Source organism: Epargyreus clarus, unplaced genomic scaffold (assembly GCF_041222505.1).
Source record: "Epargyreus clarus isolate Ecla_fem2 unplaced genomic scaffold, WU_Ecla_fem_2.2 ptg000018l, whole genome shotgun sequence".
Classification (NCBI taxonomy): Eukaryota; Metazoa; Arthropoda; class Insecta; order Lepidoptera; family Hesperiidae; genus Epargyreus; species Epargyreus clarus.
In genome coordinates this window covers 13090131-13116209 of record NW_027332226.1, presented here as the reverse complement: position 1 = coordinate 13116209, position 26079 = coordinate 13090131, and the positions used below count along the sequence as shown (strand labels likewise).

Genomic DNA, 26079 nt, shown 5'->3' with positions numbered 1-26079 from the left:
CGAACGGCGACTAAAACGAATGTATGGAAATGTGTGGCCCGACATACTTTTCTGTGCGTGTGGCGGTTTAAGGTCGCCGCAGCGAATATTCGCGCGACACGAACGGCGAAGCGTCTGGCGAATAAAACGAATGTATGGAAATGTGTGGCCCGACATACTTTTCTGTGCGTGTGGCGGTTTAAGGTCGCCGCAGCGAATATTCGCGCGACACGAACGGCGAAGCGTCTGGCGAATAAAACGAATGTATGGAAATGTGTTGTCCGGCAAACTTTTCTGTGCGTGTGGCGGTTTTCAGAAACAGTCATTTGTTGTCAGCTCCATGAGCGATTTTTCAAATTCTTCAGACAAAAAGTTTTTAATTTTTTAAGTTCATTAAAATCTGCGGCCGACCTCATTTTCGTAGGAGCCTCATCTTATCTGGCGTCCATGTGCATGGGCGGCAATCACCACTTACCATCAGGTCAACTGCATGCTCGTCTGCTACTCCTATATTATTTAAATAATAGTGACAAATGAAAAGATAAAACATAAAATGTAAATAAAAAACAACATAATATATGTTGGACTATATATTAATATTGGAAATTGTAATCAAAATCTTATCTTTAACAAAATTTGCTCTAAAAACGTGTTAATCAACGTTTTTACTAGAGCAAAATTTTGTTCTTCGATTCTTTCTTACTTATATATTTATTTACTTATTTGGCACAAGTCCGTTTCGGCCCTTTGAATAAGGGCTACCACTGTTTGTGGAAAAGTAGAAGTTTCCTCGAGCGCTGAAAGCAATCAAAAAGTAATTTTTCTATACCAAAGATTTTAATAAAAAATATTGTTTAAAAACTAAAAACCACACTAAAATGTAAACGGGTAATCCTGTCGATCCTGATGAAGATAACAAAATGATGTGTTTTAAACTTTTCAGTGATCATTATTTTTAATTGGTTGTAGATTTTTTGGTAAAATCAAACAAATTATACATACCTAATATCAACTGCATCACCTAAAAATGTTATGACTGCGGAGTTACTCGTATTTTGACCCCAAGAAGAACAATTGCTGGCTTGCACAGCAGGAAAGGATTGAGGGTTAAGTATTGCTTCACTGAAATACCCACATGATCGTTGATGACTGCAAAACGCTGGAAAAATATTAATGACTTATAACTTTAAGATCCGAGGAATTATTTTATTTGATCTTTATTGACTTAGATGGTATCTATAGCCTAACCGTCTGGATAGGCTATAGATACCTATAGATACGCTGTGACAAACCTCATGTAACATATACATCAAACATGTAACATGTCTATGTTACATGAGGTTTGTCACAACGTTGGTACACCTTATTAATACTGGGAATGCATTGTAAATGGGGCACGGTCTCTAGTCACCTTCCTTTTAATTATTTCTTGTTACATTTAAGTACCAGAAAATGGGACATGTGTTTTTTACGATTTAGGATTTAATATCGGATATCTTTTGATTTAGAGACATAGTATAGGCAGTAACAGAACGATAATAATGTGGATGCCGATTGACATAACGAAATTTTAGTCAGGAGATGCAACGCTTCTAACATTGGCTTCAGGTAGAACCCTGATTTATATGAAACTAGTGGTGCCCGCGGCTTCGCCCGCATTTTAAAGATATAATATGACATTCATAAAACAGAAAATTCGTACCTTCATTGGAATGACAGTGGTGCCATCTGTCGGTCTTACCAACTCCCAAACCTTCGTGGGCTCCTGGACAACAACTTTGCAAAAGATCATCACTTGATCAAATGCATAGTTTCCGATTTTATAAAATGTATATAGACAAATATTCATTCTTATATAAATAGATAGATGATCGATTCGTAGTTCCCGTGGGTTCCCGGGATAAAAACTATCCTATGTCCTTTCTCGGGTCTCAGACTATCTTTGTACAAAATTCCATTCAAATCGGTTCAGTGGTTTAGCCGTGAAGAAGAGACAGACAGACAGAGTTACTTTCGGATTTATAATATTAGTAAGGAGAAAGGATTTCCATGGGTGGTAGTGACAATTAACATTAAGTGGATGGCTCTGTTTTACGTGGAGTTGGTTACAGATTACAATGACCACTTATCATCAGGAGGTCCTACTCGTTTCCTATTTTAATCTCATAAAACATACCATTTTAATGGAGATGATAAATAAAGTAAATTAGCAAACAATCTTACAGTTTTCCGAATCAGAATTGTCTACAGTACATCCAGGTTGCACTTCTAAGTTGCAGTTGGCCCAGAAATCAACACTTCCAATGGAACTAATCACGCCATATCGTCTCGGGTCTGTGTGAAGGACGTCAACAAACTTCGCCCGGGACGGATTTAAACCATTATTATTTACCACGCCTTGGAACAAAGGGCCGGCAGGGTCTAGTCCTGTTATACTGTGGATAAGAACATATCTCGTTAGTATCAAAGAAGGAGAAAGATAGTTAATTGTATCAGGCGTTACTTTGACTTAATGATTAACCGTCGTAATCGACTTACCCTGATGATGCTCCGTTTTGGAGCGTAACATGTGTTGGTGTTGGTAGTGGTATGTATGTATGCATACTTTGTGGGACGGAGGGTGGTATATACTGCATGGTTTAAGATATATACCATCATACATATGAGTATTAGCAGGAGACTGTTGTGAAGTAGTTTTAATCCTAACTTAACCTCTTAAGTTATTCCAAAGATCTTTATTTCGCTTATTTTTTATAATATGCGAGGGAATCAAGATGATGTTTACGTCAAAAATATTTATTTATTTCTGATTTTTAGATAGTCGTCGTCGTCAACCCACTCAGAATTAAAAGGATTAGGTTTAGTCCACCGCGCTGGTCAAGTGTGTGCGAAGAATGTTGTAAGTGAGACATACTTTCCGTTAAAACTTACTCCGGAGGAGTAGCAATGCATGCTGTGACCGACTTCAGGGGAAATGTAATCTAATCTGTGTGTCATTATATCGCTACTGCCACCCATGATGCTCATGACGTGTCATCGTGTTCTCAAGTGGAATACATAGTCGGTTGCTATTTCTACATTTATTATTTAATCATTACTGCTGTCCTTAGTCAGTGACTCTTCAAAGAAATAGGCCAACAATTATTACAACACGTGAGATAACGCATGGCATGTTTTGTCTATATCTATATGTTATCTCTGCATACAGTTACCTATTTGCGTTATTTTTCGGGTCAATGGTATCAGTTTATATATATTTTCTAAAACTATGACCCACTTACAATGTTTTTTTATGATCTTATATATTTATCACCTATGCCTACCCGTTTCACATTACATTAAAAGGGGTATTTAAACGAGTCACTGCAAAAAGTTTAGAATGACAATAATAATGAATTTCGGTTATAGTATTACTAAGTGAGCGACTGGCTGCGATTGACGAGAAATCAAAAGAACAGCGACTTACAAACATTAATGTGAGTTACTTAAAATACGAAATGAGAAAGCTCAAATCTCATATTCTTCCACTTCAATACTTCAATTCTTCAATACTAAAAACGGCGGTAATTTATTTGCTAAATTATTACTTTCTCATACTAAGCCGTATGTCATGGTCATAGCATCGAATAATTAGTTGATTAACCAATAAATTCTTCAATGGTATGACTTATGTATGTTTCTAAAGAATTATACATAAATTATTTGTTATGTATAATCCTTAAGAATTAGTATGCCAATGTATGGAAAAAATGTTTTTTCTTCAAAACTTTCCTTTTCCTTTAATTTGTCACATAACATTACTTCCCAGAATTTGATCCTTATAAGCGACACTATCAGATAGTGGAATAATATAGAGGGTGTAATTTTTTTCAAAATGAACTCGTTCGATTCCCGGCTAAGGAAAAATATATTTTAAAAAAGTAATGATGCAGTTTTAGTTTTTATCAAAATCGGCCTCGTAACTCCTTTCAACATTTTTCGCTAATCCTTATAGTTTAGGATTTGGCCCTGAAGGCCCGTTTGAAAAATTCACCCTGTATACTTTCATATACCATAAGTTCAACTATTTGCTACTTTTTCTAACCTTAAAGATAGGCAAAATATTCTTTTTATAATATACAAGTAGCAGACGTGCACGCAGTCTGTATGATGGTAAGTGGCTACTACTTCCCATGGACATCTGTAATCAACCCTAGATAGGATTAGATATTCCTACCTGAGGTCGGTCGCAGATGTGGCGCTTCCCCTGAGGACTAAGCTGGAACGCCTCAAAAAAGTATGTGATCCTTACACCCTTCAAACCAGAACATTGTGTGTTTAAAACTGCTATTATGAGGTAGAAATAGGTGTGGCGTTGGTGCCACCGGAGTCGAACAACAAAGGGTTCAACCACCTTTAAGTTCACTATTCTATAAATAGATTAGTAAACTCACCGAGGAAGCCAGATATTTTTTTCACGGGTCGTTTCACCAGCGAACCCAGCTACCTGGGCTCCTAGAGAATGGCCCACCAGGTGCGTCATGTTTGGGTCTAGCCCATTTTCTGACAAGGATATTAATGCCTTTCCAAGCTGGATTCCAACCTGGAAGATGTATGATGGTATGTTTAACTTCGAAGCAGGGATAGTCTGATTTGCGATGGTTTCGCATGCTGACACTCCGCGTCTCTGATTTTTCTGTTTGTGTCACGTTTGGTCGTTTTTTACAACTTTATAATGACACGTACAAAAATCGATATACTGGGTTACAATATTTATAGAACCTAGTTATTGTAAATGACTGTTAGCGGCAACAAGCAGCGAAAGCCATGGACGGCCGGTTGGTGACACCACTGAAAGTAATATCATCAATAAAATTTTCATGAAAGATATTGTCATCATCATCAACCCATGTCTGACCGTACGGGTCTCTCAAACACTCCCAGTGGTAAGTACAAAATGCGTCTACCCGCGTCGAAACAATTAATTGGAATTCAGCCACTCACGTGTTACACCTTACTTCTCCCGCTCTACGTATATCCGTGAGTCACTCTGTGGGCTCACTGAAAATCAGCGCCGTGGTGCAACACACCATGGCATCAATGCTGAGTGAGTGCCTTTTATACAATGTATACATACAAGCATAGGGATATGCAGGAACGCATCTATTTAACTGTTGTATTTTTTTTTCTTTTTTTATTCGTTTGTGTTACTATATTATGTATCTTAAGTTTTCGATTTACCCATATCCCACAATTTTGTAATTAATTAAGATAATTTTTCGTTGTCATGTGTCTGTACAATGCATTACGTAATAAAGTTAAGTCTTTCTTCTTCTTTCTTTCTTTTCAGAATGAGAAGGATTGCGCCATAATCCACCGCGCTGGCTAAGTGTCAATTGGTAGACTTGACATAACTTTGAAAACTTTTTTTAGGATTTCTCTGGTATGCAGGTTTATTCATGATGTTTTCCTTCACCGTTTAAGCAAGCGATAAATACGAATACAACTTTGAAAAATCAGAGGAGACAGAACGAGTTTCTTAACCACTAGGCAATCACTGCTACGATATTAATCATGAAAGATATCAATGATGACAAACTAATATGGAATATTTAATAGACTTACGTATCTCGCTAGAGGCACAACTTTGAAGGCATACGACAACTCTTCTCCAACGAACTCTTTGCTTGCTTCCTTTAACCAGTCAACAAGAAGCACATTAGTGTAATTCTTTTTCAAATAAGCTGATAATATTAGGGTGGTGTCTGTAGACTCCGGAGTTTCACTAAATCCAAACACGTAGAACATAGACTTAATGGATTTATTGATGAAGGGCAGTAACTTTAAGGGCTCTTCTAACTCTGTCGCTGTGTAGTTGTTTAAGGACCTTGAATAATGAGGATATAAAATAAATCTATACATCAAATTAAATCCTTTATTATCCTTTAAATTCGTCGGATTTATTTGCACGAAAAGTGCAGCAGAACTGAGAACAAGTAAGGACTATTTCAATAAATATTAGATTTTTTTGTCTCCGTGTGTTTCGACACACTCTTTTTCTGACTGTTTCTTTCTCACTGTGTTTCTTTAAACCGAATTACTGAATTGAATTTATTCAAGGAATGTTTGTTAAAGTTATTTTTACGTAGTACAAATATAAAACATATACAGTTTAAATTCCAAATTTCGTGAAAATAGGTTCAATAAACTTAAAGAGACTAAAAAACAAAAATCGAGCATTAAATTAATTGTTAATACTCGTAATACTGTCTAACGTTTCATATTGTTGTTAAAAACATTTAATTAATTAAAGAATTTAGGCAGAAATAGTTACAAACACATTACAAACACATTTTAGAGATTTAGAACCTAACAGAGCAATTATTCACAATTTCATTAATATTCGGGATAACCTACCCGTGATAAATTCTTAACTGGGCCGTTTCGATGGCCCATGGCAAGATACCTGCAAATAAAAGGTCTTGTAGGTATATCATAAACATCGTGTGAGCGGTCCTTAAGTGGTAAAGTAGACTTTTCCGAGGCATTCCAGCTTAGTTATCAAATGAAGATGGTAGAATTATATTTTACTTAATATATTTGTAATTTAAATTTGCTATCTTTTATCAAGTAATACATTGAAATACTTACAGAAAATCAATATCTTTTTGTATAAAAATCAATTTAAATTCAATTCAAGTGAGTATTTTTATTACAAATGGAATTTTATAATATGAGTTATTTAACTTAATAATCTTATAATATTTCAATATCAGATTTACTGCACAATAAACTAACCTATTATCACTACTGCTGACGCAAAGAAATGTGGTAGAAGCGACATAATCACTCACGAAAATGAAATAAATGACGATATATTGTAATTATTTGTACCTTACAACCTATATACATATAAGACTGATAACGCGGAAAGAAATGCCAATAGTTGCCGTTTTTGAAAACGAACGATACCTATTTATTTACACAGCTAAATTGAAGAAAACTGTAATGAGCGTGACGTTAAATTAGGGTTGCCACTCATACTATAATACTACTTTATTTTAATCAATTAGACTGGATAAAAAAAATGATTGTAAGATGCTATTACATAACAGCAGTGATAGCCTAGTGGTTAAGAAACTCAACCGCTCGATCGGGGGTCCGAGGTTCAAACCCAGGCACGCACCTCTGATTTTTAATGTTATGTGTGTGTTTAAAATTAATTATCACTTGCTAAACGGTGAAGGAAAACATCGTGAGGAAACCTCTAAATTTTTATATTATTACCTCTATTTTTATAAATCTCTCAGGTGCATATCTGAGAGATTTATAAAGGTGCATACCTTAGAGATTTATAAAAATAATCTCAAAGGTATGCTATATGTACCAATACGCATTTGGCTAGCGCGGTGGACTATGGCCTAATCCTTCTCATTATGAGAGGAGACCCGTGCCCAGCAGTGGGACCATAATAGGTTGATGATGATGATTACATAATAATAGTACTCTTACTACTACTTTTTATTATTACCACTACTATTAATGTAAAATGTAATTCAGAATGGATGAAGATTTCCAGTAATACCTATATCGCAATAGGTGGACGATATTAAAAACAAATTGTAAGAATAATGTACATACATTATATGGCCAATGGCCGGCCGAACTGACTTTCCAACCGAAACTTTGCTATACTCATGAAAATGTACTACATAATTCCTTGGATTTTAGAAATTCACAGATTAATTTAATACATAAAATAATGAAGTTAATTATTGAATTACTTCAATAAAATAAAAGTTACACCGAAGCGGCTCGTCAGCGTATTGAAAACGATTGAATACGAAAGCGATACAAACGCCCGACTATAGCCGAATAAAGTCGACAGTTCGCGAACGCATGTGTCGACTGAGCCGAAACTTTTGGATGAATTTAGGCCGAAAGCGAAACTTTGGCCGAAACCTCATTTTTGACGAAATCGAAACTTCGGTCGGTCAACATTTTTCTTATAAAACTATATTTTTATACCGAAACGTTGGTACGAGATTAAGTAAGAAGATATTATTAAGTATTATTTTTATTAAAAAGGTGTAAACCCTAAGTAAAATGTGTGTTTAATTATTGATAACGTCATTGATATACATAGATTAATAAGTTTTATTAGTATTAGCGTTAATAATGAAGTATCATAGGTATAATTGAAAATGTTATCATTAAAACCGTATCAGGAAAATACGAATGTAAAATCTTTACGTTCTTTTTGTTTCTTTATCTGTATGATTGAAGTTTTGGAATATGCAACAATACAGCGTGATTTTGAAATTTCTCAACGAAAAATAATTGACCAATTTCGAGTCGAAGTCGCTAACGGAGGGTTCCGTACCACCAATTTTTTATTTAAGTATTCATATTTCTTATATTTTTTCCCTATAATAGTGATAGCAATACATACTCTGTAAAATTTTAAAATTTGAATGTCAACCTATTACGGTTTAATTATTAGGCTTAATAATAAGATCATCTTTCTTGCCCTTGTGGTAGGGGTTCGGTAGGGTAACCCTAAACAAGGTGTTTCTGTTTGAAGCATTTATGGGTCTCGAAAAAATATAGTACGTTATTAAAGCGAACTAAAAACGATATAATAGCTTATACAAAAAATATTTTAGACACTAACCCATATATTATGGTATAAATATAGATATTTTAAACGGTAAGACGCGTTTTTTTTATACTTATCATCATACTAATATGTAATTTATCTGATAATTTTATACGTAAGTACTTTGAAACACTAAAAACTAGGTTTACTAATCGTTTCATGACTCGCAGTTTTGTTAACAAAGGTGTTTTAATAAAATATAATATATTCAATGGATAAATACGTTTTGCGGTCTTCGCTTACACAGATGGAAAATAAATCGTTACTCGTACATTGTTTCATTGCTTGCCAGGAAGATAATAAATATGAATATAATAATAAATATAATAAATATGAATGAAAAATCAACATTATACAATTTCTTCTATCTATGTATCTTGAAGGTGGTAGAACCCATTGTGATTCGACTCCGCCGGCACCACCGCTACACCTACTTCTGACCAATAATAGCAGAGTTAAGCGCTGCTGTGTTCTGGTTTGAAGGGTGTGGTAAGGGAGACATACTTATCCGAGGCGTTCCAGCCTAGTCCTCAGGGGTAGCGGTGCATCTGTGGCCGACCGCAAGTAAGAATATTTATTCCTATCTAGGGTTGATTACACATGTCCATGGGCAGCATTAGCCACTTACCATCAGGTGGAGTGCATGCTCGTCTGCTACTCCTATATTATAAAAAAGAACTAAATCAACGTTTAACACTGAGATCCTCCACTCAACTTTCCGCCCCGTGCCTCCGATAAGCTTAGTCCGCCAGTGGGCCCGATAAAAAAGATATAAAAATGATATAAAACCCGTGCCCAGTGAGGGTTTACAAATAGTTCAACTGGGTTATCGTACCCATGTTACATGTAGCAGATAGACCTTATGTTGAAAGACCTTGACTCTATGAACACTGTTATCTTTAAAAATACAGTGTGAAGTGTGTGAAGTGTGTCAAATGCAAATAATAAACAATTTTATTTATCCTAATGAAAACATGATTAAAAATCAAAATCAATCATACCGAACCGAATCAACCGAACAAATAATTTTTGCACTTAGGTACAGAATTTGTCCAAAATAAAAATGAAATTGACATAATTTGCTTAACTGAGACTTTTATAAAAAAGGGGATGGAACAACTTTTCAGCATACCGGGTTATAAATTAGTTTCGTCGTACTCCCTAAGTGAGAAAAGAGGAGGCACCTGTATTTTGACTAAAAATTGTCTACACTGTAAGCCTATTACATTCATGGATGATTTAGTCAGTAATTTTAATTTTGAATGCTCGGGAATAGAAATTACATCGCAAAAAATAACTATTCTTTGCATCTATCGAACACCTACTAGTAGCCCCCAAGGTTTTTGTGACAAACTCGAACGACTCTTACTACGATTTTCAAAAGCATCAAACAAGATTATACTGTGCGGGGATTGGAATTTAGATACTAGATTACTAGATTTATTAGGTTTCAAACCTAATAAATACTGTCTTGAACTAATTAACATGTTTAAAAACTTTAATATAAAATTACACATAAAATCTCCGACGAGACAGGGAACATGCCTCGATCAGTTTGCGTCTAATGTAAAACAGGTTCAATCTGGGGTTCACTACTTGGGCCTTTCAGACCATGAAACTGGGCAAACTCTTACAATAAATATTAATAAGAGAAACGAACTAACTAGCTGGTATGAGAATGTTAGGGACTTCAGTAAATCTAATGTTCAGAAATTCTATAACTGTATTTCTTCAATAACTTTTGCAGAAATATATGAACAAGAAAACTTAAATGAAGCTTTCTGCAAATTTCATAGTCTATTTAAATTATTGTACAATCTGTGTTTTCCAATTTTCACCGTAAAAAAGACTAACAAACAAGGAAAAATTTCATGGTTAACCAAAGGTATTAAAAAGTCGTGTATAACAAAAAGATACTTATACTTAAAATTTATACGGAGAAGTAACGATAAAAAGTTACATAAAAAAGTTATAAACAATACAACACAATCTTAAAAAATGCATTTATAAATCACATCAGCTCCAAAGTAAAAAGTATATTGACAAAAATAAAAATAAGTGTAAAGCCGTAAATAATAGCGTGTATAATATTAGCAACAGAAAATCAAATATGGACATAAATGAAATAATTGATAATGATAAAATATTTTCAAAGCCAACTGACATATGTGAATTATTTAATAACTACTATATAAATATGACAAATAAAAATAAATTTGAATTCAAAATTGATTACATTAATTCCAGAATTAATAATAATATTTCTTATACACTTTACGAATACGAATGACTTATGCAACACTGCTTTTATGACATCAATGAATATTTTCAATGTACAGAATAAAAATGACATGTAATAACTTAATACGATATATATATAATAAAAAAAATAATTTGAATTTTTATGTTTTTTTATTTTTCTAAATTTTACAACTTGACATGATTGCACACCATTGTAATGATAGAATGTACGAACTTCTATTGCTGTAACTATCTTTGTGTACTACATTCTTGCAATAAATAAATTTCATTTCATTTCATTTTAAGTCAGAAAAGATTCATATTAAATTAGTACGATTGTCTTCATTACACTCAAATTGTGATAAGTTACTGAACATATTTTGATAGAATTTTCAGTTATTAAAGTAAATTTATTTTCTATTCTTTCTAGCGTGAACCGATTCTTGGTGAAGAGTGTGATGCTGACAGGCTTACATATGAGTCGACTACCTTAGTCTTCGAGAGTACTAATGCAGTGACCGGCTTCAGGTAGAACCACTAATAAAAAAATCACGACCGAAGCTTGGTTATAAATTAGTTTAATTATATTTATAAGCATTTTTATCTATTACGATTAGAGCAGTTCGTAGTTGAGAAATACAGAGGTATATAGTGTTTAAATAAATAAAAAAAAAAACAATATTTTCTGCATAACTTAAGACGTGATAATATAAGATATATTTTTATTCTGCATTTTAGCTTTGTACTTTTTATATATTCAATTTGCTTCCATTTAAATAGAATAGTCCTTGAATTTCATAAAACAGTAGAAACGGTGTCAATAATAAATATTCATGAAAATATAATTATTATTATTATTAACCATTATTGTCCCACCGCTGTGCATTACGAGTATTATATGCAATATTGTTATATTAATTAAACACCCTGTATATACTGACACATATCGATAAAAAATCGTAGCTCTTCAATTTAGACGGATACCAAAAGGTACAAACGTTATTAGAACGGGTGTCACGGAACTCTAAAAGCACATTTAAGAAAATATAAAAAATATATATATATCTGCAGAGTAATTCAAAAATGTTGTTGTTGCTAACATTATTGGGTATTATAGTGTTGTGTTTTACTTTAATATGGTATGCACATTTAGCCGAAGACAAAAGGCTGATTGCGAAGATCCCGGGACCTAAAGTATGGCCTTTAGTTGGTAACTGTCTGAGCTATGTTCTACCTCCAGGTAAGTTTTTAAACGTATTTTATTAGAGACTATTACAGTAGAAGTGATAACCTAGTGATTAAGAAACTTGGCCTCTCGTTCGAGGGGTACGAGGTTCAAATCCCAGGCACGCGCCTCTGATTTTTCATATTTATGTGCGTATTCTAAATTAATTATCACTTGCTTAAACGGTAAAGGAAAACAATGTGAGGAAACCTGCATACGTTAGAATTCTTGTCTATACTAATATTATAAAGAGGAAAACTTTGTTCGCTTGTTTGATTGTAATGAATAGGCTCAAACACTACTGGACCGTTTATAAAAATTCTTTCACCATTCGAAAGCCACATTATCCAGGAGTAACATAGGCTATATTTTATATGAAATATATTTGATAAATAGATTTTGAGGCGGTACAAAGTTTGCCGGCTCAGCTAGTATAACAATAAAAGTTTTATAAGGTATGTGTAGTCTACCAATTCGCACTTGGCCAGCGCAGTGAACTACTGCCTAATCCTTCTCATACATTATGAGCGTTTGTTACCTTTGCTTTATATTAAAATGACCCTAAAATGTTCTCAAAGTTGTGTGAAGTCTACCAAAATCTTCTTATCCAACGTGGGGGACTGTAGCCTAAACTTTTTCAATCTGAGAAGAGAGCCGTGCCAAACAGTGGAACAGCTTGTTAGTTATGTTGGCGATACCTGAAAATTGTCTAACACTAATTATTTCGTGGATTTCAGAAAAACTATTTAGTCATTTGAGATTTTTATATCGGCATTATGAAGGGCTAAATCAAGCGCACTCTATAAATGTCAAAGCTGTAAATATTTACGACCCTGATGATATTGAGGTAAATTGAAAAATATTATAGTTTTTAAATGTAAGTAATTAATATACCCTAATTAAGTTACTAAGCCTCCGTTGTCTTGCCGTCCGTCACATGGCTTTATTTCTTGAAAGAACTTAACATCTTCTCAGAAGTAATAAGAAGACAATTTAATTTTTTGTCAGACACACGGACAGACGACAGTGATGCTATTAGAGTATTACAGATACATATATGAAACCCTAAATTTTTGTATGGAAATTGAAAGTGAATTAATAACAAGTTGTCCTAAAATATATCAGTCAGTGAAGTGGGTGAACGTTTTTGCATGGAAATCTTGAAAATGCTTTACACTGTGTGTTTAATCTTTTTGTTTCAGACCATCTTATCGACAACTCGCTATATCAACAAACAAATTCCATACAATTTCTTGCAACCTTGGCTTCGCCAAGGTCTTCTTTTAAGCACTGGTAAGTAAGCTCTATAATTCTACATACCTCGACTTACGCTACCCTGATTTACGTGAACCCGGACTTATGCGGTTTCCAACTCATCGATGCAGCATGCTTACATGCAAAATCATACAATACGATGTTGTTTATATGCGATATCCTACCCCGACTTACGCGAATTCTACTTGCGCGGTTATCGCTCAGTCCAACCGTTTTTTTTTGTTGACGAGGGGAAACCTGCAAAAGGTACCCGACGCCGTGGGAGCGGCGACGGGTTATGTGGAACTTTTACCGCACTAAAACCCCCCCGGTGACCGTCCGCAGCGCTACGTAGAGGACTCCGGGATTTCCAAAGGAACGCAACCGGAGTCCTCTTGGCGCGTGGCCCCGTCTGGCTCCGCCCAGATTATTATGAAGCTCGCCACTCCGTGTGTAGCGCACAACGGTATGAGGTTACACATAGCATCGTTCTTCCCGGGCTCGCTAGCCAGGCGGTTAGAGCTCCCACTCTTGCCGCCCGCAACCCCGAAAGCCCCCTGTTAGTCGTCTCTTACGACAAGCAGAGGATACCGTAGCTCTATTCTGATCCCGGATCTACAGGGAGCGCTCAGTTCAACCTAGCGTAGCGAAAAAAATCTAAGTCTATAGTCCAACCTATCGTGTAAAAACGGGGTAAGTACTACTTTGTTTACAATATATATTTTTTTATTATATTTATTAGGCTTATCTACAAAATGTTTCATCTCAAAAAAAAATATATTTATTTGCAATATTTTTTTCTTAAATAAACAATATTATTATTGCACATACGCTAAGGAAATACTACATTCTAGATTACGCTATATCTGATCACTCAACCGAGCAAAAAGAAAACGTTACTAAAAAGAGCGAAGCTATGTACGTAGATTGAGAATAGATATAAGAATTAAATTGACGGTATACAATATGCACTGTACTTCCGTTTAATAGACTCTATTATGAGCTCAAAGCCCAAAGTTAAAAACTCGCATTCGCGCCAATAATTCACCACTTTCCTCTGGGTTTTTAAGATGAATACAGTAAAATAAAAGCTCTCTATTCGCGGGGTATAGGTTCCATAAATATGCCGCGAGTACAGAAACCGTGAATACGGAATGGTAATTTACATGGAATTATAGGGGAAACGTTCCGATAAAATAAATAAATACTGTTCAAAAAACTAAAAAACACGCTTTTATGATAAAATCAACTACAAAGTAGAAAACGTGGGGTGCTTCATTTATGAGGTTCGAAAAGCGCCCCACACTTTTTCCACAATTATACTATTTACTGTTCCTTAATCGATTCTTAGATTGCAAATTATTCACTACGTTTTAGTTGGTTTTATCATAAAAGCGTGTTTTTTAGTTTTTTGAACTATATTAATTTTATATTTTTTTAGTATTTGTTGTTATAGCGAACACCATTAGGCATCGTTTGTAAAAAAAAATAAGTGTCAATCTACCACGGTTTAAGAGATAAAGCCCAGTGACATACGAACAGACAGCGGAGGGTTTCGTTTTAACCTTTGAGTACGGAATCCTAAAAATCATTCTACAAGAGGGCATTATTATTTTCAAAACTAAAAATCACGCTATAACAGAACTAAAAAGCAATAATTGTTGCAATCTAGTAACTTTGCGATGAACTTTCTGTAAGGCGCTTGAACAATCTCGCCTCGAAATTCGTTAATCCTGAGGATGTTGATAAGTACCCTTTGAGTACGGAATCCTAAAAATCATTACAAGAGGACATTACAGATATGTTTCAGAACATTTGAGTTATAGGGAAATAACATTATTATTTTCTAAACTAAAAAAACGAGGTTATAAAGAAGAAAGTCGGATAAAAAATCACTAGAGATTTTTTGCAGGAGCGAAATGGCATCAGCGTCGAAAATTATTAACAAAAGCCTTCCACTTCAACATTCTCAAGAAGTACATGCAAACAACAACAGAAGAGACTGAGTTTTTTTTGGACCGAGTTACCAAGATAGAAGCCATGAAAACGGATATTGTGCCTTTGATCACTGAAACAACACTCAAAATTATATGTGGTATGTATAGATTAGTTAATTAATTCATTAGTTCATTAATAAATTAAGTAAGATTAAATTAGTTATCGTATAACTTTTAATCCACTACTGAATAGCAGTGGTAGACAGTGGCAGCAGTGGGAGTCTCGGGGTTAAAACCTCAGCCTCTCAGTCAAGGATCTGACCATCAAATTCCACGTCACTCAGATTTTTCTACTTACGTGCATATTAAAAATGAATTATCGCTTGCTTAAATGGTGAAGAAATACATCGTGACAAAACTGCACTCCTGAGAATTCTTAAAATTATTTAAATGTTTTTTTCTTTATATGTAACGATTTTATATATTTATTATATTTTATGAATTCAAAAGATATACGCTTAAATATTTTCAGAAACAACTATGGGAACTAATGGATCTGAGAAAATACAATCTTCGTTCAAGAAATATTATAAAGCTATACACGAATTTGGAGACATAGTGGCGACACGAATATGCAGAATTTGGTTTTACTTTGATTTTATTTTTATGTTAAGTGCTTGGAGTAGGCTACAAAAACCAATTCTGAGTAAGTTACATGAATTTACACTGAGTATTATCAAAGAAAGAAAAGAAAAGTGTAGAGATTTAATTACAAGTGCCAATCCTTCGGATGATGATGGTGTGTACAGGGAAAAGGGTCGTCTCGCTATGTTGGATTTACTACTACAGAATGAAAAAGAAGGAACCATCGATTTTGACGGTATCAGAGAAGAAGTCGACACGTTTTTGTTTGAGGTAAATTAATGGGCTTAAATAAAACTTGATTCGAATACCGAAGGTTTCTACATACTATTTTAGCAGTTGGTAGACCTCTACATATTATTTTAACAGTTGGTAGAACTCCACATGTTATTTTAACCGTTGGTAGAACTCTACATAGTATTTTAACAGTTGGTAGAACTCTACATATTATTTTAACTGTTGGTAGAACTCTACATAGTATTTTAACAGTTGATAGAACTCTACATGCTATTTTAACAGTTGATTCGACTACTGATGCACCACCGCCTCAGTTAATTTTGCCTAATAACAGCAGTCTTAACTGCTACTTTGTTTTGGTTTCAAAGGTGTGATAAACGTACCTATAAGCGGCGTTGCAGCTTAGCCCTCAGGGGTAGCAGTGCTCTTGGCTGACCTTAAGTAGGACTTTAATATTATGAAGGGTTGATTACAGGTGTCAAGGGACGGCAGTAGCCCCGTACCGTCAGGTACACCGAGTGCTCGATGCTACGTCAATAGTATAAAAACAGTATTTAAGGTGGTAGAACCCTTTGTGGTTTGACTCCGGCGGCACCACCGCCACACCTATTTCTACCTAATAACAGGCGCTGCTGTGTTCCAGTTTGAAGGGTGTGGTAAGGGAGACATACTTTCCGAGGCGTTCCAGCTTAGTCCTCAAGGGTAGCGGCGCATCTGTGGCCAACCTCAGGTAGGATATCTAATCCTATCTGGGGTTGATTACAGATGTCCATGGGCGGCAGTAGCTCCATACCGTAAGGTAGACTGAGTGCTAGATGCTACGTCAATAGTATAAATACAGTATTAAATAGATTATTTTTAAATCACCATGACCAATTAACAGGGTCACGACACAACGGCCATGGCTCTGACGTTTTTCATAATGAGGATAGCAAATGAACCCGATGCTCAGGTATGTCAAGGCACTAAACTAATACCTAATACATATGACTAATATTTTACATTGCCTTTTTGTGGATGCGAATGTTTTCGAGTCTCCTTCTTTGCACACCTCCTCCTCCTTCTATGCAAGTCTCCTTCTTTGCACGCGGTACAGCTAAAGAGCTTGAAGTTTAGATAGATTTAGTTGGATTCGCCTAAATTGTGGGAGTGATAAGTATAAACATGTATCAACGTAAGATAGTAGTCAAATTTTGATCCTCTCTCCTTGTGGACCTTATCTATTTGGGTGGAACTTTATAAAAATATCTCAGATTCGGATGACGATACCGAAACCATATCGAGTAAATAATATTGTGACGCAGAATATTCATAAATTATTGATTTGTCAGAAAGATGACTCACATATTAGTTCAGATTATTTGCACTGTCAAAAACTATAATGCATTAATTTTATCTAATACTCAGAGTAATGTATTATTGTTATTCTATGATGTAATATTATAGAATGCGCTCTACTTTTTTTGTTAATTATTTTCTACTTTAGTCCGCCTTATTAGTTTGTACTTGTACGTGGAATACTTAGTTAAAAAAATAATAATTTTCAGTGAATAACTACTAATCATTTTATATTTTGAAAAAAATGTTTAGAATAAAATCTACGAAGAAATGCAACGTATTTTTGGCGATTCAACACGACCACCCACAACAGAGGATTTGAATGAAATGAAATATCTGGAATGCTGCATCAAGGAGTCCCTCAGACTGTATCCCAGCGTGCCCTTCATAGCCAGATTTGTCACTGAAGAAGTTATGCTAAGTATGAAAGTAGAACCTAGTCATTGAAATGAATTCCAAATTATAATTTTTTTGAGTTATTATTTTTAAAGATTATTCCATTTCCCTTATTATTATATTTGTAAATGGTCAATATTCTTGTAATAGCTTAGAGTCTCTAAATCTTAATTAGCACACAATTTTGTAATTTTTACGGTCGAATTGCCTCGTGGTCTCGCACCACGATTCCTTCACTTTTATCAATAGAAATTCGGTAAAAAATTAAAACAATTTATACATATTATATAGCTTTTAAGGTGGTGCCACCATAGCTAAGTGTGCCTTAAATATGACAGTAGTGTTAACCAGTTATGTGATAGGTATGTTGGTTTTTTTAAGAAAGAGACACTTATAAACGCGTCTTTCCAACTTACTCTAGAAGAAACAGAAGTAGCAAAGCATTTGTGACTAATCTCATGTAATCCTATCTCTCTCTCCAATCCTATTTGGAGTTGATTTCAAATGTCTATGGGCGGCAGTGCCACAGTGGGAATTTACTATCATATATCATAGAAAATGCACTTCTATAGATTGATATGTAATATTAATATTGTTTCCTTGAATTTCAGGTAATTACCGCGTGCCACCGGGTACGATTTGCCAAATTCATGTATATGACACTCACCATTCTGAGAAAATATATCCTGATCCTGAAAAATTTATCCCGGAGAGGTTTCTGCCTGAGAACAGTATATTGAGGCATCCCTATGCGTACATTCCATTCAGCGCGGGCCCTAGGAACTGTATAGGTATTGTATATTTAGATATTATATTTTAAGTAATAGTAAAAAATGTTGGTAGTGTCTCCGAAGTTCGAATTCCAGGGCACCTTTTAAAGGTGGTAGAACCCTTTGCGGTTCGAATCCGGCGGCACCACCGCCACACCTATTTCTACCTAATAACAGCAGTGTTAGGCGCTGCTGTGTTCCGGTTTGAAGAGTGTGGTAAGGGAGACAGACATTTCGGAGGCGTTCCAGCTTAGTCATCAGGGGTAGCGGCGCATCTGAGGCCGACCTCAGGTAGGAATATCTAATCCTATTCGGGGTTGATTACAAATGTCCATGGGAGGCAGTAGGCACTTACCATCAGGTGGACTCCATGCTCGTCTGCTACTCCTATATTATTAAAAAAAAAATGCTCCGTCACATTGGAGTAATAATAGGCTACCTCATCAAAATGAAATAGAATGTAAATATAAATAACTTTACGGAAATATCCCATATAATGTAATTTCTTGAAGGTGCTAGAACCCTCTGTGGTTCAACTCCGGCGTCACCATCGTCGCACCTATGTCTGCCTAATAACAGCAGTAATAAGGACTGCTGTGTTCTGGTTTGAAGGATGTGGTTAAGGAGACAAACTTTTTCGAAGCATTCCAGCTTATTCCTCAGGGGCAATGACGTAACTGTGGCCGACCTCAGTACCCTTACCACGAGTTTTAACGTTTTGACAAATATGACTGTTTTGGTTATTGTTTACGTATTAGCCCATACGATTTCCTAGTTCTGACACAATCCGCTAGGGGCGCTGATTGGAAATTGTGTGGGTAAAAACGTAAAAAATACCAAAACAGTCATATTTGTCAAAACGTAAACACTCATGGTAAGGGTACAGATGGGCGCTTGGACTTCTCTGTAAAAAAATCTTTATCATGAATTAAACAGTACGCTCCCACTGCAATGTTATTAAAATAATCTTTCAATTATGTTATAATTAATATTTATTGCAGGTCAAAAATTTGCAATGCTGGAGTTAAAAACTTTAATGTCGGGGTTGCTGCGGAGGTTTCGAGTGGAACCAATAACTAAACCTGAAGATTTAATATTTCGTGTTGATATTGTCTTACGTACGTCCAATCCGATCTACGTACGATTTTGTGCTAGAAAATAACGCAAGTCACGGGGAAGATTCTTTTTTTTTATTTGAAATTGTTTATTTAATAGCATATAACCTTTTGACCCTTGTTGTCATTTTCTGGTTCGTCTGCGTCGGTACCACCGCCATGGGGTGCTTTTCGAAAACTGATAAGTGGAGCACCCCACGCTTTTTTCACAATTATACTACTGTTCCATAATTGATTCCTAGATTGAAAATTATTTTCTACTGTTTAGTTGAGTTTATCATAAAAGCGTGTTTTTTAGTTTTTTGAACTATATTTATTTTATCTTATAACAGCCGTGTTAAGCGCTGCTGTGTTTTGGTTTGACCTGCCTGGTAAGGAGACACACTTTTTCGAAGAGTCTCGGCTGAGTCCTCAGGGGTAACGACGATCTACAGCCGACCTCAGAGACCAGGAATCTAATCCTGTCTGGGGTTTACTACAGGTGTCCATGGGGGGCTTTAGCCTCTTACCATCAGGTGGACTGCATGCTCGTCGGCTACGTACGACTATATTATTTACTTATTAAAGAAAACTATAGAACAGGAGTTCTCCATAACGCCGTTTTCAATTCTGGAGATTAACATGGTTGCCTTATATGTAAGTCAGGCGGCATCCACACCCTTCCACCGACACGTAAGAAATACTTCACGCAATAAATAGGTGTGGCGGTGGTACCTTGCAAGCCAAATCATACTACTAATAAATATAAAATAACTAACTGACCCGGCAAATGTTGTGTTGCCATATAAATATAAAAATGTTAAGGGTGAACCCCTATCCCTTAGGGGTATGAACAATAGATAGTAGCCGATTCTCAGACCTACTGAATATGGATATAGAATTTGGTAAATATCGGTAAAGCCATTTCGGAGGAGTACGGTAACTTACACTGTAACACGAGAATTTTAAATATAAGATATATGTACCATATTCTAAATAATGTTCGTTTTATAAAGCATTTATTTCACTTTCAGTTCAGTAGTTTTAAGTGTTGTGTTAAGTTATTCGTTACCCTAACATAATAAAGCATATTTTTATTACAAATTTTTATTTAACACGAAAAAAATATAAAAAAATAAATAACGTAAATGAAATAAAATGTATATTTTTTCATCAAAACAATTCGCATACAGGGCAACTCTTTATGAATCTTGCGTCATATTTTTCTCCAACCTTCCTAAATTTTAATCCTGACTTAATACAGAACACAAATGGCATCTTCGATAAACAATATTTATCTCCTCTCCATCCATTGTTTGGTTAATAACCAGCGGTTATCACGTTTCGTAATCTCGGTCCAAACATGGGCATTGCCGTCACAGTTGTTTGATCAAACTCTGAGCATGTTTGATTGTCCTCTGATTTTAGACTTCCATAGCATCTGAAATAATACATCTTTTTAAGTTTTTTTTAATAATAAAGTTTGCATTATGTATGTTTTTTTATTTTATGTACAGAAATAAACGTTATTATTATTATAAACAATAAATTCTTGTTAAATAAGAAAATGTGGGAGACCTCTTCATGTCATCTGTATTCAGTGCCACAACATGTATTTCGACCAAAAAGTCAACAATATTTGTATTGACATACGCCCGATAATAAAAATAGCAATTAATCTTAACCAATTTATTTTTATGTATTTTTAACAATGTTTGTATATCTAAATTATCAAGAATTGTGTTAGGCAAAAATGTTTAAAATTATACTTTAGCGAGAGTCGTAAACCTTCCAACTTGAGGACTCCTCCCTACTTGAGTTTATTATAAGGGTCTTTATAAAACCGTCAAACGAAGAACCTGTAGATTACCTTAAGCGCATTTCGGAACTTGGTAGACATGAGACTGAAGAGGATCGGATTGAGAACCATGCTGAACCAGTTGTTAAAATAAACGATACGATGACCGATGCCCAAATACTGTAAAAATATTAAAATATATACATATTGTTACGTGTAACAATATTAAAATAGAGAATAATTATGCGAACTAAAACCCGACTATTTAAAAATATAGCCTATGTCGCTCCCACAACTTAGGCGAATTTATATGTAATTTTTTATGCTAACCCGTATAGTACTAGCCAGTGATTACCTACATAAATGTAACTTATTATTATAAAAATGACAAAATCATCAAAATAACCAAATAATTAATTAAGATCGTATGTACATAATTTGAATAATTTTCTTATAAAATGGGATCAGTAGAGTAAAAACAACTAACCTGGAATAAATGCGCAAACTGATGCACATCACATGCGAAGAACAGGACCCTCAGTGAAAAGAACGGCAGCCAGCAGACCAGGAACGACAGCGTCAGGGCTACTGAACACCAATTAATCAATTTTGGGACGTATAAACAAAATATAAACTTAGCGTTACGGCCATAGATTAGTAAAGATTACTCACTCCTAACAAGAAAATGTACCCAGTTTTGAGACTTGAAATAGTTGCGTAAAAAAGTTTTGCCACGTCTCCGTGCTAAAATGTCCCTAAAATATTTGAAATTATTATTATAAAATATTTATTTATTATGTAAATTACGTAGTATTAGTTATTTATTCGTAAATTTTCTCTAAAAATGTTTTTATTTGTCTAGAATTCAAAAAAGAACTTACTATAATAAGCCTTTTGTGGCTTCATTCAATTTCAAGGCGGCGAAGTATCTTTACTAATCTATGGTTACGGCAGACTGGTTTCCTGATGGGAAGCAGCCACCGTCACTTTTTTATAATACAGGAGCAGCAGACGAGTGCGCAGTCTACCTGATGTTAAGTAGCTACTACCGCCCATGGACATTTATAATCAACCCCAGATAGGATCAGATTCCGAACCGACTCCACTGCTGATAGCAGGTAAAAATAGGTGTGGCGGTGGTGCCGCGGGAGTCGATCCACAAATAATTCTACCCCCTTTAATGCCTCTGAAGGGTTTTCTTTTCGTGTAAGCTTAAATGAAGTATTCAATACATCAGCTCCTTAAAGTTTATTGCTAGTAAGGGACTTCCTCTAGAAAATAATGTTTGTTGCCACATTCACCCCTATTGGTTGTACTTATGCAATAATTATGTACATGATTTTTAAGATAATTAGAAAAGTAATCATTTTGGTCACAAATGTATTCGTATTTCTTGATATCCCAAAATAAATCTGCAAATACCGCCGTCTGCCGTGATACCTGATTGTCTCACGTATCGGAAATAGACAGCGATTTGTATTAATACGGCACCATTAACAAGCATGCGGACAGCCGTCCGATTGACATCATGCCACGGGACAACTGAAAATCAGGGACAAGACGCAGTCTACCTGCTCATGGCATTCACTGAGTTTATCCCCATTCACGTTTGTTGCAGCACATAGCATGTTATAATAAACTCATTTATTGTGCAATAAATAAGTTCAGTTGTGTATTGTATCTTTTTAATCTTATTTGTTTTTTTAAAGGATCTATTCTAAATTGATTGTCTTATTTATTAACTAGTTTTATAACCGTGCAGTTTGTGTATTTATTTTGTCTGTTTGTAATTGTACTGTGTGTTGCAATATTCCTGAATAAAGTATTTCTTTCTTTCTTTCTTTCAAATATTTGCAAATGATGTCGAATATAGACTTCGATCACTAATAAGAACAATATAAACAATCAATCTAAGGTAATAAATTAAAATAACGCTAATTTGTACGAAAACTAAATTATACTTAGTATATATGATCAAGTTAGATTTCAAATGAGTTTTCGACAAACATGGTTTGAGCTCGTTATAACGCAAGGCACGAAATTTTTAGACATACGATTATCTATGTTCATATTACAAAGTTCTGTTTATGAGTTGGGTTATTGGTTAGTGGTAGGCGTAATTAAACACTATGTATGTTCTTATGTAAGTGTCAAATAATTTGGTTTGTTTTGTACCGTATAAGATCTTTTACATCAATATGGTCATTGATATTAATTTTTTTATAATATAGGAGTAGCAGACGAGCATGCAGTCCACCTGATGGTAAATGGCTACTTCCGCCCATGGACATCTATAATCAACCCCAGAGAGGATTAGATTCCTACCTAAGGTCGGCCACAGATGCGCCGCTACCCCTGAGGAATAAGCTGGAACGTCTCGGAAAAGTATGTCTCTCTTACCACAACCTTCAAAACGGAACACAGCGGCGCCTAACCTGTGGCCTAACACTGTTGTTATTAGGCAGAAATAGGTGTGGCGGTGGTGCCGCCGGAACTGTTTCCAACTATGGGTAAACGCCGATATGTAGGTACTTATAGGATCTATTTCTGCTTTGCCAACAGTTCTGCTTAACTTTGGCAAAAACCCAAATGTCAAATCTAGATCTACATTTACAAAACGCTGAATTTCAAATAATTCAATAGTGTGGCTAAGGACACTATCTAGTGTACTTACCAATTAACTTATTTACTTTCTTCCTGTTTTCCCGATGATTGAACACCATGCTATCCGGATTAGACTTTTCTGGATGGTTAACTTTGAAGGCAATCATTGCATAAACGAATGTCATTATCATAAGAGGAACTACGAACGTCACTATTGCAAGTAATCCGTTAATCAGCCGAGCGTATGGAGTAGGGACTGTGTAACATATAGAAGATTTATCAGTCTTTATCAGGCTCACTGACCACAACTCCGGCAAAGTCTCAGCAATAGCTATCACCCACACAACGAATATTACCTTCATCACTCTTCGCCAAACAGGCTTGGATTGAAACATCAATGGATACCAAATCGCTATATATCTCTCGATAGCCAATGTCGTCATTATCAAAATACTGTTGTTCCATAGCAGTACCACGAAGAAGAAATGTAACTTGCACACTATATTCCCAAAGTGATAAGTATCAGTTACAAACTCGTACACTTCCAACAGGATCCCGAAGGTCAAGATCAAGTCTGACACAGCCAGATTAAACAGGTAATAGTTGGTTGCAGTGTGCATAGTTCTGTCGTAGTAGATAACGATGCAAGTCAGGAGGTTCCCTATAAGGCTGGCCACGAAAATCACCATCAGTGCCGTCATAAATAGTGGATTGAACCATCTGGGCTCGCCCTCCAAACTATCCACCAGAAATTGCGTCCAAAATTCATAGTCCAAATCAATTCTTGTTACATTAGACATTCTCGGAGTATTGAAAAACACGAAAAGTACAATAAATGTTTCAAAAATGTGAACACAACTGACCGAAACGTTTGTCTCATTAAGAAGTGGCGCTTTGAACACGTGCGGTCACTGTTTGTCCACCAACGTAGGAAAACATTAGGAGCAGTACACCAAAAACCGTATCCCCTTAGCTTTATTATTTTTTAAGCCAATCTGGGAATAAAGTTGAGCAGTTTGATAGCTAAATTGGTTAGAAAGCCATTTCATATCTGCTTATAGAAATATACTGAGTTATGATCTGTACTCAAGTCAATATTCGAATTATATGCGAGAAAAAACATTTCTACATTTTTTTTAATGAATGCTCAGTTTCTTTGTTGATAATAATATGTATTATATATGCTCTATCATAAACAAATAAGCCAAATTAGTTGCCTCTGACTTAAACTCCGTAATTTAGATTTGACCCTGACATGGCCTGATAAACGTTTTCATCATCATCATCAACCCTTTACTGTCCCACTGCTGGGCACGGGTCTCCTCTCAGAATGAGAAGGATTAGGCCATAGTCCACTGCGCTGGCCAAGTGCGTATTGGTAGACTTCACATACCTTTTAAGATTTTTTTATTATGAATCTCTCAGGTATGCAGGTTTCCTCACTATGTTTTCCTTCATCGTTTAAGCAAGTGTCATTTAATTTCTAATACGCACATAAATCTGAAAATCAGAGGTGCGTGCCAGGGATTTGAACCTCAGACCCTTCGATCGAGAGGCCGCGTTTCTTAACTACTAGATCACTGCTTTGATGAACATTTTATGGCTTAACTATTCGAGCTATACTGTTAAATCTCGAATGTGGTACAGTAAACAAACTGAAATAAAATAATGACATAACCGTAATTTATTTTTGGAAGCATGTGCGTGACTGTCGTCGTATAATCTCAAACAAATAGATTTTTTGTGTACTTTATATCCCTGCTTTAACCATTTATTTATAGTGTAAATAGCGGCGGTGGTATCGCCGGAGTCCAAAAATAGAGAATTCTACTATCTTCAATGTATTGCAGATAAAAATATAGGTACCAATTAAAAATTCCAAATATCTAGTAAGCATGACCAACATGGTGCATTTACCCTATCGCT

General features: G+C 35.2%; 2 protein-coding genes and 1 pseudogene across 3 annotated transcripts; 1 reads left to right on the top strand and 2 right to left on the bottom strand.

Annotated features, from left to right (window-relative positions):
- Positions 1–565: 565 nt before the first annotated feature.
- Positions 566–6888, bottom strand: LOC140749726 (pancreatic triacylglycerol lipase-like). 2 transcript variants are annotated; one of them, XM_073082870.1, is made up of 7 exons: positions 6757–6888; positions 6376–6424; positions 5584–5845; positions 4413–4561; positions 2203–2414; positions 982–1138; positions 566–776 (listed from the first exon to the last, which is right to left on the bottom strand). In XM_073082870.1, exons 1-7 carry the CDS (start codon positions 6800–6802, stop codon positions 695–697), a joined length of 957 nt encoding a protein of 318 aa, XP_072938971.1. In that variant the 5' UTR covers positions 6803–6888; the 3' UTR covers positions 566–694. The 2 variants fall into 2 exon arrangements, with proteins under 2 accessions (XP_072938971.1, XP_072938973.1); XM_073082872.1 differs by lacking the exon at positions 6757–6888 and adding an exon at positions 6610–6744.
- Positions 6889–7519: 631 nt separating this feature from the next.
- LOC140749663 (cytochrome P450 4C1-like) lies at positions 7520–19819 on the top strand (annotated as a pseudogene).
- Positions 19820–20966: 1147 nt separating this feature from the next.
- On the bottom strand, positions 20967–24842 carry LOC140749744 (neuromedin-U receptor 2-like). The gene is made up of 4 exons (XM_073082892.1): positions 24224–24842; positions 22037–22137; positions 21622–21729; positions 20967–21192 (listed from the first exon to the last, which is right to left on the bottom strand). Exons 1-4 carry the CDS (start codon positions 24840–24842, stop codon positions 21142–21144), a joined length of 879 nt encoding a protein of 292 aa, XP_072938993.1. The 3' UTR covers positions 20967–21141.
- Positions 24843–26079: the final 1237 nt, after the last annotated feature.